The 13,027-nt window shown below is 38.1% G+C and overlaps 1 protein-coding gene across 4 annotated transcripts in view; it reads right to left on the reverse strand.

Moving 5' to 3' along the window:
* TRIO (trio Rho guanine nucleotide exchange factor) overlaps positions 1 to 13,027 on the reverse strand; it is a 256,719-nt gene that overhangs the window by 75,065 nt on the left and 168,627 nt on the right. For all 4 annotated transcript variants that reach the window (XM_075052205.1, XM_075052204.1, XM_075052206.1 and 1 more), the window contains exons 29-33: positions 11,890 to 12,001; positions 9,624 to 9,814; positions 6,199 to 6,300; positions 3,836 to 3,978; positions 3,117 to 3,216 (exon numbers count right to left, since the gene is read on the reverse strand). In XM_075052205.1, coding sequence (XP_074908306.1) covers positions 3,117 to 3,216; positions 3,836 to 3,978; positions 6,199 to 6,300; positions 9,624 to 9,814; positions 11,890 to 12,001 — 648 coding nt within the window. The remainder of the gene's footprint in view (positions 1 to 3,116; positions 3,217 to 3,835; positions 3,979 to 6,198; positions 6,301 to 9,623; positions 9,815 to 11,889; positions 12,002 to 13,027) is intronic.

Raw genomic sequence — 13,027 nt, forward strand, 5'->3', positions numbered from 1 at the left:
TTTATCTTGCCTTGTAAGTTATGTCTGGTAGACACCTAATAGTCTTTTTCTTTTTTCTTCTTTCCCCTGGAACTCTTCCAATGGACCACTAACTTGCTAGAATTCCGTACTCAAAACTGGATGTGGTATCTAATAGAGGCCTTAGGAGTGCTGAGTAAAGTATGAGGACTTTGCTGCTGCAGCTTGGCATCCTATTTCTACAAGCCAATATAGGACTGCTCCCCTCTTGCCCCCCATAATTATATCACACTGTTAAAATAATAAACAGCTTGTGAGCCTCTATAGCTTCTAGATCATCTTCTCAAGAACTGTTCAATACTCTCGCTGTTAACTATTTCCACCTATTCACATTAGCTCAAATGTGCTCCTATGAAATTGCATGGTATTTTGCCAATTAATTTCTCCCATTTGCCAAGAGGATTCTGAATTTTAATTTGCCAATATAGCTTTCAGATGACATGAAGCTGGGAAGGATGTCAGCTTTATAAACATATGATCTACTGCATCATCCCAGTCATTACTGAAAAGCAACATGCAACAGTGGAGCCAACAATCAGAAGTTACAATTCTAGCCCAAAAAGCCAGGGTGGAGAAGAAAAAGAACTAATCATGAAGTTATTCTCTGTTGTTAAGGCATTTCCAATTATGTCAGGAAACAGGACGCAAGGGAAGAAGCTCATCTGGACAATATTCAAGCACTTACTACCAAAGCTAAGGATTTTTAGCTCTTTCAAAGTGTGTCTCTGAGGAGTTGAGAAAGATAATTGAGTTTTAGATAAAGGATTTCATTCTTGATATTCTCCCTGTATAACAGCTTAGCACTTCTAACCAAAACATTGATTTTAAAAGAATCAACTGTCTGAACATATAATTGGAGAAATTAAAACAATGGTTTTACTTGGCTGTTGATTAGTAGGACGTGTTTGGTATTTTTTGTCTTTTCTTAATCACAACAGTAGATACACGTGAACAGAAAAATGTTCAGCAACAGCATAATAAGTAACGCTAAACATTTTTACCACTTGATTAACACTATTTTAAATTACTTGATATTTTGAATGTTTCTCAATTTGGAATCCCAGCTCAGTTTCAGACATGCTCCAAATTCAACTGAGGAGTTCCGCTGCTCCATCTGGCTAACCACATCAACAGCACCTAAAATCCATAAAACTGTTTTATTCCATCTCTGTAAGACATTCATACACACTTCAAGCTTCTAGGCCGAGAAAACGGAGTCAACTTTAAACCCCAAATGGACTGCAACTAATGAATTTTCAACATACAAAGTGAGAGATGACTTCAGATTCAGCAAGAGTGTTAAGATAGCCTACAGATTTCACTGGTATTCTGCCTGTTACTGTTACTTTGTATTTTTAAACAGATTAAAAATTTTCTCTTATTGTATTTAACAAACCAAAACATATAATAGAAACATTAAACAAAGCTACTCTGCTAATTCACACACTTTTAAAAAGTGCACAAACAGTAAATTCCTTCCTTGGACATAAAATACATAGTACAAGTAACTTCCAGGGAGTCTCCCAGTTTTCAGTTTGGTTTTCTTGTCAAAGGAAAGTCTAACAAAAATTTTATACGCTAACGTGAGAACTCAAAAATACTTTAAAAACAACACTAACCAAATTTAAAACTTAATTTGTCAGGAAAATATTTGAAAGCGTTCCATTCCTCCTTCTTTTAACTTATAACTCCTGTTGAACAGGTTGTTGGTAAGACTCCTCCTCATGTCAGGTTGGAAGACAATCCTGAGGGCATTCCACTTGGCCAACTTTCTTAGCAATTCTCACATGATGCATGAAATAGTACCGTGAAGGGCAACAGGAGACAATCCATGCTATTCCCCAGTAAACAGTACACCACAAGCAACGGAAAAGGGGCAGCGGTTGTGCATGGCAGGGATGGATTGCATCACCTCCATTTGAATTGAAGCACAGTCTAGCCAGGCTGCGTGCACACAGCTTGACATTCCAGCCAACAATCAGGGAAATCAGAGAGAGCATGTCTTGCTCTTGAGTGTGATAGATTACCTAAACTCTTACAAATGCATAAAAAATGAACTGTTTGCTAGTATACACAATACAATTTTTGTAAATCACTAAATAGCTAAGTAAGAATACAAAGAATAAAATAGCAAAACAAGAGTCATCGAAAGACTTTTTTTTTTCCCTCTAACCAACTATTTTTTTCACAGATATCCTTAGAAGAAACCACCACCAAAACTACAGACCAACTTCAGTACAAATACACAAGGTCAAAACATAGGCTATTTTGAGCAACCCTAAGCACCTTATACTTCCCTTCTTCTGTCTTCCTATTCTTTACATGGACAAAAATCAAATCACAGAGTTTAAGTAACATGCAAAAATACAGAAATCTAACCCTCTTTTAGATGACCATGGGAATGGTCAAAATATTACTCTGAGAACATATTCACCTAGCTGCCCTGTAATATACTGGTTATTTACCTGTGTAGTTTTGCATGGCTCATCAGAATAATTTTCGCCAATGAGGTAATAGGCCAGAAATCCCTAACCATGTTTTCAACTAATTTGGTACACAGCTTCTATGTTTTTATTCATTCCTCTATTTGACAAACTATTATCCATCTCTACCTCCCTCGAAGGCCCTAATACTTCTCACTTGCCAGAAATCTTCTTTCAATTCCAAAGTAACACACGTTTCATAAGAATTTTTACTCTTTTGATGCCTATCTTTCTTCCACCCATGAGAAACTCTGGCTCTGATATCCTTATGGGATAACCCAGCCAGAATCTATAGGCAGAGGCGGAGGAAAGGAAACGGTAGCACTGGTATCATATGATAGTGTTGTGGGTTACTCCTCTTTAATATGGTGATTTCTCTCAGCTCTCATGCATGAAGTGAACACTCTTACTCTCTAACCCATGAACACTGGATAGTATTTTTCCTTCACAAAGGTAACCGTATGGCAACCACCGACCTCCAGCACAGCTATTTTTAAGAGAGAGAATATTTCCACGCCTCCTCTCTGAAGGTACTAAGTACTAATCTTGGACGCTAACTCACACTAAGGGATGAATCATTTGCTCGCAGAACAGAGCAACACCTGGGAAACTTACCTTATCGCTGTCTAGCGTGTTCTGTGAGGTTCGTGAGGCAATTGAAATAGTATCAGGTTGGCTGCTACCATCTCCCTGACTGTCCAGGTCCTCGCCGTCTCTGCAAATAATTCAGTTTTCATTACAACATTAGCACTGTGTGTGTAACGTGTTAGTTCCCTACTTGCAACTCTAAAGAAGGGGCACCTAGACAGTGTGGCAACAGATACCAGCCAGACAAACTAACTGATGCAAAAATCAAATATTGAGCACTTAATTCTTTGTTCTATGCTTTAAGAGAACAGATTCATTTGCTCAAGCTCTACATCACGTAGAATTAAGGCAACAACCAACCAGCCACTATGGCAAGAAACTTGCACAGCCATTTAGCCAAAGCTAACAAGCAGAACATTGTCACACATTTTGAGCACCATGAAAGGAAACCAAGGACCTGAATAACACATGCAGAATTGTAAAAATCTAAAAGGTACAGCTATCCTGCACTGCAGCTCCAAATCCCTTCCATAATGGCTGAATGTACACAAGTCAGAGACTGTTCAGAGCAGAAATCTGAACAAACTCAGCATTGCAGGAAACTGGAAATTAATTGTAAGGTAAAGCTGGCCAAAATGACTCTTGCTTTTGTCCAATTCACCAAAAGTCATTAGAAATTCAACACTACAGAGGAAAGAGTGCTGTTGTGTACTTAGAGATCTCTGATTATTTTAAATACTACTTACCTTCTTCCTTTCTGTTTTGTTGTTGGTGCGGTTTTGGGGATGTGGATCGGCTCTTTCAACGCTCCTTTCAGATGAATGGTCCTTTCTTGTATCACTTCCCGGATATGTTTGATCCAGTCCTGTTTATTCTCTATACTGGATGCCTTTGATATGCAAAAGAAACAAAACCCCCACAATGGACTACTATAGCTGAGAAGATCCACACATACAGTCAGCTAATAAACACAAAGAGGAAGGCATAAAGAATGACTTTGTGAATCATTTTTGACAACCTGAACAGAGAAAAGGAAATTCAAGCTAGTTGTCTTAATTTTTTTATCACCAACACTACTTTACACTTCTCAACATTATTAATATTGTTCTTTTAAAAAATATTCTATTTTATATTTAGATTTAGATTCCTCTTTCATAACTTGAAGGCTAAAGACCTGTATGCATCTCATGCAAGACAGGGTGGACTGACTTATAGATACCTAAAGAATTCCAGTAATAACACCTTGAACATTGGTATTTTAAACTCATGCTACGTTTTAGGTCAATTCTAACTTTATACAATAATCTACTAATGCTGAAAGAAAAATTAACCTATACTGCAACCCATATACTTCCACAACACATTTCATGTATTACTCTTCCCACTTCTGAAACACACCTGGAAGCAGAGAGCTAATTTAGGGATTGTATTTTAACAACTGCCTACAACGTATCATCTGTCTTTTTGAGATACCCTGGAAAAGACGTGATATCCAGCTGCCCAACTTGTAATCTGATTGTTTAATCCAGTTTAACTCTGCACCTGAAATGCTATTAAATATAAACATTATTGCAGATCTAAAAAAATTATTATATATAACTTCCTACTTCTCTTAGATGCTGTCTCCTGAAATAATTGGCTTTGAATATATTATAAATATTTAATATACTATAAATATTTAATAACCAGGGATTCTAAAGGGATGGAGAAATTTGAAGGAACAGATGAACCATTAGGAAAAAGATCTTTGTTTTCTTTTACAAAAAAAAAAAAAAAAAAAAAAACCACGTTTAGGAAAAGAAGCCAAACAAAAAGTTTTGTTGTATCTTTTATTTAGGTTTTCATGGAATTTCCTTGTAATACTAATGAGCTAGGGAAGTGCTAGTTTCCAACCTTCAAAAACGAACAAATAATAAAAAACCTCCCCAAAACAACAAAAATGTTGAAAAGCTTCATATACCATACAAGTTGTCTAAATATCCTATGCTCAAATTAAAGAAGAGAACAGGAACACCTTCAAGTGATCTTATGTAGAGAGACCTTAAACAAAACCCCTTATACTGCTCTACCCTGGGAGGATCATTTCAGGCTGCAAAGCACTGTCTGTGACATTATGGGAGTGTTAAGACTGAACAAATTGTATTATTCAGTGATATTAAGTTTCATTTCCTTGCACTCCCTGACTGCTGTCAGAAAACTAATGTGAGCTCTTCTTAGCCTATAATTCACTAGGAGAACATACAAATTTGAGTGGCAACATGTAAATTTGGCCATTTTTAAGTGGTATTATTGAATAATCACCAGAAATATCTGTGAAAACATAAACAAGTTTAACAGTAGGTGTATTAACCTGTAAATGGGAAGATGAACTTTTTCTCAGCTCAACACAGCTAAGAAATGCAGAAGAAAAGTTTCAAAGATGACACAGTCCTCAAAATATGTCAAATTACCTGTTAACTGCTTGCGGTATTACAAAAAGAGTTCTCCAGTTGAAAGAGTAGGTCCCAGGTTACATGCCAGAGTCGTGGGGAAAAATGAATTTAGCCATTCTCCCAGCTAGGCAAAGAACACTACTGACACCTGTAACTTCCCCAGACACAAAATGTATAGGCATTGCATGCACTCTCATCCAAAAGCAAGTATCTTCAGAAAAAGTTGTAGCCCACAGAAAGACATAAAATCTTTTGAAGTGTTTTGATTTCTGCATAAAAATATAGGCCATGAAAAACAGTATCACCAACAAGCGGCAATGACTTGGGCGTGAAATGTAACACGGATGCTATGATTTGTCTGTGGCATATCAGTTGCTCCATCAGCTAGTGGCTGAAGTCTTCAAGACTTCAGAAGTCCATGGGAGCAAACATCTTCCCACTCGGATTTGTGAAAGGAAGTTTGTTTAATCCTTCAGTAGACCACACAGATTCCCCTCTGCTGTCAACCCATTGGAGTTAGATGTATATACCACATCCCTTCCACACACAAAGGAAAACTATGTCAGCAGCTGTCCCTTTCAAAGCAGGAAAAGTCATCACTTGTTGCCTTCCCACCAAGTATGAACAACAACTACAGGACTTTGTAGAGACTGTACAAGCACATCTGCTAAGATTACCTTGAGAACAATTTTGTTGTCTGAAGTTGGTGTCCTTCCAACCCATAGAGCAAACTTGCAGGGATCTCCTTCTACGTGTTCTGTGACACCCAATTCGGAAGTCTGGAATTAAGAAAAAAATTGTTAGGACGACACAGCATTTTTTTTCTCAGAAGCCACAAAGGGATGCTTATATTCTAAATAATTGAGCTCTGCTATTTAAAGAGATTTTTAGAAGCTTAAGGCTAACTCATATGCTAGAGAGAATCCTTTATTCTGGTGGCAGTGGTGGGGTTTCTTCAAAAAAGGAAGAACTGCAAGCTAAACAGTTTTTCCTGTAAAGTAACAATAGACAATAGCATTTATAATCTGAATACCAAATTGCTTATTTCACATTTTTGACTTAACAATAAAAGCCTTCTAACTCTAAAAAAGGTGCTTGGTAAAAAATAAGTGTTGGCTTCTCTCCTGGTTGATTTCCATCAGGGAACACTCACTAGTTACTGATTTTTATGTTTTCTCTCAGATAAGATATGCTTAAGAATTCTCCTGATACTTTCTAAAACTCTGATCTCTTTTCTGCCAAAGCAGCCTTTCATAGTGCATTTCCTTCCCTCTGAAACAAATGAAATAATTCAGAAATGCAGTTTCCCTGGAGAATTTTGCAAGACAGCTACGTTAACAATCAGTCTTTGGGAATGTTCTAATGTCAGACCTTAATAGCTAATTATCATCCAAAATGTTTTTCACTTTCCAACTGGAACAACATCTCGATCATGTGAATTGGCTTCCAGTTAAACAATTCATATAGGCTCTGCTCCAAAAAAAATTACAAACTAAGAAACATAGCTCAAACCACGAGAACCCTCACTCCAAAAGACAGCTGCTAAGCATTCTTATGTTATTAGAAGCTGTATTTTTCCCCTCATACACATCATGACTAGCACATACACAGTTCATTACACGAGATGTTGGATATGCAGTACCTGAGTAAAGGTAATTTTTTTCTTGTCTCACACTTTGATGCCAACTTGTTTTGTTGTTTGGTGGTTTGGGTGTTGTTTTTTTTTCTAAAAAAACCCCAAGCCAACACATCCACCCTTTCAGCTTTGTCATCTCTTTTTGGTAAAATGGACTCTTCTTCACTGAAATACTTAAAAGCCTGTGATGCATTTTAAACTTGACTCACCACAACTCCTGTGTGTGTTAAAAAGCTTGTAAAATACTTAATCCAACATTACATTACGTAATTCAAAGAAAATATACCCTACTGCACTGCCCAATATAAAGTCTGAACAGGCAAGATAGTACAATTCTTAATGTTGTTTATTTTTGAAAGCCTAGTAAATTCAGAAGCCCTGGTACGCTTGTAAATATTATTAATTTTACAAGGGACAACTGAGGGACAATGCAGTAGAGGTCTGGACAGTAAGGAGTGGCAAAGCGGACATATGTTGTTGACTGTCCCTTTCAATACCGGTAGGCATCAAGTGAAACTAGTGGAGGGAGTCAGGTTCAAAACCCAACACGGGGAGCTTGGCCTGTGCCCCATATATAGTTGAGCAATACAACTCTTTGCAAAGGACACCGTAAGTGATAAAAGCCCGCAGGAGGTCCAAGGACAAACTCACGGAAGAGAAATCTGTTGCGGGTTACTGGATTCACAGAAACCACCTTCAGGTGAGGAAGCCCCTGTACTGCCAAGTTACTGGTATTCTGGCAAAGTAACGCCTGCTTGCCTTGGTCCCATAGCCCTCCTTAGGCATTTGCTCTTGGACATTTTATCTGTTGCCAAAGGAGTTCATTAACACGTTCTTCCACTAATACAAATCATGCCATTGGCTATCCTGTGCTGGGGAAATCACGACGGTCATCATGCCCAAAGCAAAGAGAAGAACCTCACTTTTGCAAAACCATCTTCAGGAGACAGGAGAGTGTGCAGAAAAGATCTTTAGCTCAAAACAACACGCACGCTTTCAACAATCTGTCTGAATGCCTTTTCTAAAGATCAGATGATAAGAACTGCTATAAGAGTAAGCTGTGCTACAGGATATTTTGCCAAATAGAATATGAAGACAAAAAGTATGCTTGTATTTTAAAAAGGAGGCACAATGAGACTCTTCAAGATTTCCAGCAGCTTCTCTAGGACCAAAGGCTTTTACTAAATTCCTGCCAGAGGAACTGATGTGACAAGCTTATGGGACCGATTTTTCAGCTCTGTCTCCCCTCCCACGTAATGCCTTGGCAGCTGATGTTACCCTCCAGTACATCAGAAGTTTTTTTGTATTTCATGTTCTTGAGAGCACCAAAGAAAGGTGTGATCAACAAAACAGCTGCAGCTGTGTTACCTGCTAGCTACCTTATATCAGGAAGGAGAGCAAGTGTTGGAAATGAAGTGACAAAATATGCAAAGTAAGATACAGAAAAAAGAGGTTTTTTGAACCAACCTGCTTTACCAGTTTGGACACGGAGGTAGGAAGGGGGAAAGAACAAAGGAAAATGAGCTGAAGCAGGAAGAAAAGGCTCAGTATTTATACCATCTAGACTTAGTCATACAGCCCAATAGGATCAATAGAAGAATAATGTCTTTTAGAGTGGGATTCTGAGAAGTAAAGTGATTTCAAGTACTTGTTCTAAACTGTCTGGTAGAAAAGCTAATCTTGCCTCCAACAGATGCAAAGCAAGCCATGGGAGACCGTCTTCTCACTTGGCTACCTAAATTTACAGAGTGTGAATACTGCTCTCACCCAAGTCATCCAATGAGACAGGAAGGTAAGGATACGAATTCCAGGGTCGCATTTTGTAAAGCATACATGCTATGGATGAGGAAAGCAAGAGTGGATTTATTTATTTTTTTTTTTTAAATGGGAAGAAAAACACTTCCATCTTTACATCCTTTCAATAGACCCGTAAAGAGCTATCATTTTATTTACAAGACATTACTGTAAGACTACTAGTCTTAATAGAAATTTTGGCATGAACCTTCCATAACAAGGAGTTCTTGCCTTTCCAGATCAGTATGTGTAGAATATCCACCAAAATGAATCCTTAACACGCATATTACTAGAACAGCAATAGCAAACAAGCAAGATGAAAGCAGCTTGTCAGCTCCTTCCATCCTTCTGCTTTATACAAATAAGCCTTAAAGATCCGGCAATCACACACACAATTAAGACAAAATCAGTCCAGCCTAATCTTGATTTTCCTTTGTCCTGACACATCAAGATTGACAGGTAGCCTTCTGTAGTTGCTCTCAGCCTACTCTTTCTCCTCAAATGCATAACAAAGCAGCAAACAAAAGATTCGGTCTACACATTCCAAGGTTGTTCTTTCAGGGTACTATAATAGTTGTTCAAGTTCTTTGGGCACGTTTAAATCACATGAGCTTAGTCACAGTCTAATCTAGACAGTTTTCTAAATATGATCACTTGTTCTGCCATACTTACGAACAGTTTACTCTTGTAAATGTACTTGCTCCTTCCACTGGAGTCCTTTACTTCTTTACTGAAAACCAAGGACATCTCAAAAAGGAAAAGGTGCCTCTCTCTTCCCTTTCGAATTAGAGTTTTTGGGTCCCACACTTGGAAGGATTCTTGAAGGATGAGCTCTCCCTGAGATTCTATATTTTCATCAAAGCCTAAAAACCCAGGGAGAGGAAAGGTTCACCATGAAAAGTTGATAATACGAGGAAATTAAAAAGCACAGCTTCTGTTTATTAAGTGATATGATTATTTTTTTTCCCCAAATAGAGCTTGCAAAAGATGGGATTCCAAGGAAGCAATACTAAAACCAAGACTTGATTTCAACATTGCAATATACTAAACGTAACTGTAGCTCAAGTCTTTGTCTAAATTTAGATACCCAACCGTTAAGAAGTTTATCAACTCTTCTGGCAATATTTCACCAACAAATGACAGATCTGTCTATGTCAGCTTCTGGTAACCTCTTCCATGATGAAAAAGATTTCTCTTATAAGCTTTCTGCCACTGCAGAAAGCGAGAAACTTGCAAGGACACAGAGAGCACATCAGGTTGTTCTGACATCGGCAAGCTCCCAAATGCCACCTTTTCTGGTGGTACACCTTCCCCACCATGTATGCAATGAGCACACAAACATGTTCCAATAGAGGATGAAAAAAGATGGCAGATTGGAGCTGTTGCCAGGTGATCAGCCTGCCATTGAGTCACTCCAGCACTGATCCACAATAAAGAAATCACAGCTGGATTACTTGAGACATAATGTAAAGATGAAGATTGAGAATATCAACAATTTTACTTCTATTGTAGCGGTACAGTGTTCTCCCAGTTTAATACACAGCTTTAGAGCTGCAGAATAGCAGAAATTAGTCTACCATACTCTTCTGAGTGGTATTAAGCTGCATATTAAATAAATACTGCTTGCCAATATTCTCTGAACAGAAGAGCACCATCCTTCTTGAGAAAACACGAGTTCTCACTGTTCCAAACAGGGCAATGGCACGGAGAGCATCAGAGGCAAGCTGCATCAGGATGTTCATTCAAAATCCTCCAGAGACATACAGAGGAAATGTGCTCACTCACTATATTTGCCTAACATGGGATGACTCAACAATACATGCATGATTTGTTATAAAACCAACTTATGTTAAAGATTAGGATATTCTCCAGAGTCACATTCCCAGTGTTAAAAGATTATTACCAAAGCCGGTCAGCATTTATACTAACAACATCTCCTGAACAAAACATCTGGAACCAATCCTGCAAACTGACCAACATTGTTATTGATAAAAATCAGGGAAGAGAAGTGGTTTTGAGCATTCACGTGATCAAGGATCACATGTCAAACTACGATGAAATTTACAGTAACTTGCACGATACTGGAAACTCCGTGACAAGCTCCATTTTCCTACTAGAAGGCAGAGAGAAAGAAAAGGAATATTGACTAAAAGCACCTATGAGTCTTTATTCAGCAACTGCAAGGTAAGGCAGCTCTGCTTCTATCTCAAAAAAATTTAAATGCCAAAGAAAAACACTTTTATTACTAAATATATGATGGCACCATCATACATGGGAACATGCCAATTACAAAACAGATTTTAGCAGAAAGTTGCTCTAAGCACATAGAAGCAATTACATCCAACCTCCACTGTCTGCCATGAACATGATTATGCTGTTCTGGCTAAGGCTCAGGCTAAATTGGCTTATGCTGACATTTTACTGCCAGAAGATACATTTCATTTCAACCAGAAGTCTGTTATGGAACAGGCAGCAAACAGATGTGAAAACGACAAACTTCTTGGAGACAATTATTTGATACATAAATCAGCAAAATCACCTCTAATACACTTAGCGCCTCACATAAAGCAGCCAAGGATACTGGTTGGAAAATGTAGCCGAAGCTATCATATCTGACCATTCACCTACTACATTTTAGGTGAGTAGTGGAAAACTTTGTTAACCAACGTATTTTTCAAACCTGCAGTGGCAGAGCTATAGATCAGGATGAAAGAACATTTAAAAAATGAACAAAACTGTACCAGTTGTCTGTCACAATTCTTTTTCCTAGACAAGTTTGCATTTTATATACCTCCAAATAAAAGGTATATAAAATACAAACCCAGAGATAAGAAAACGTTCACAGTCATCAGATCTCAACATATAGTAATATAGGAACTTGTTAAAGAAATTTAATATACAGCATACGACTGAATTGGAAAGCCAGTTTGAATCCTACCTTCCAGCATGCTGAGGTGCATGGCATCATTGGCTCGCTTTGGCACACTAAGCATCACTTCCAGGCCATCCTTTATCTCACCTTTACCTTCTTCACAGCACGTGAGCAGCTCCTGCAAGACGAGCAGACATGAGTACTCTTTATCACGTATTTCTACAGTAATACGATAGACAACCATATAGTACTTCTAACAAGCAAAGAATCATTTTTAGCCTGTAAAATCTTTTTGAATTCTTACTCTGCCGATGACACGACAGCATACTTTGCATTTATCATGATCTGTTCTTCAAGGAACAGCCCAAGCTTTCGGTTAACCACCTCTGATTTAAACAAGATCATCTGCTTAATATGAAGTTACATTAAGGACAATGTTTTTTCTGATAAGCACAGACACAGCTATCAGATGTCAAGGCCCAGAACAACGCAGCTGCCAAGTCATGAAGATGGTGGAAAGCAGGACAGCACAAAAGGACCCCCCGCCTCCCATGCCAGTCTTTGCCTCGCTGCACCAAAGACCAGCTCTGCACTACTGCTTCTAAAAAAGAGGATTTATGCTGTTTCATTTTAAGTATTCCATGAATTACTCTATTCTGGGTCTGCACAGCTAAAGCATCCTACAGACAAAACTTCTGAATACAAACAAGCATTAACTGACGGACAGAAATTACAGAATGCAATATGCTGAAGGGTTGTAGTGGAATTTAGGGTGATGCAGCTCCCTGCCCATTTAACATCCCACAGATATTAATGCAACAGCGCCTGCGCTGATATTCAAACTTCCTCACATCCTTTGAGCATCTGAACAATATCAAGATAAAATGTAGCATATGGAACCAAAAGGGCATGTTATGTTCCTTCTATTATTCAAAAAGCCCACTTAATTCATTCCCTCAGGTTAAATTCCCTTTTCCTTTTTAAAGAGAAAGCCAGGTGATTCTTACTATAATCATCATTACACTATTTTTGTTTAACTGCAAATACCACTATCACAGCAAAACACTACATCACACTTAAATTTTGCATTACAACTCCACAGAAAAGTGAGTGTAACTAAATATTCTCCAGGAGGCACAAGAGACGAGCAGCTTCCATACCATTTGGAAAAATAAGCAGAACTTCTAGAACTGTAAAAATGTTT

Source organism: Buteo buteo, chromosome 20 (assembly GCF_964188355.1).
Source record: "Buteo buteo chromosome 20, bButBut1.hap1.1, whole genome shotgun sequence".
Taxonomy (NCBI): Eukaryota; Metazoa; Chordata; class Aves; order Accipitriformes; family Accipitridae; genus Buteo; species Buteo buteo.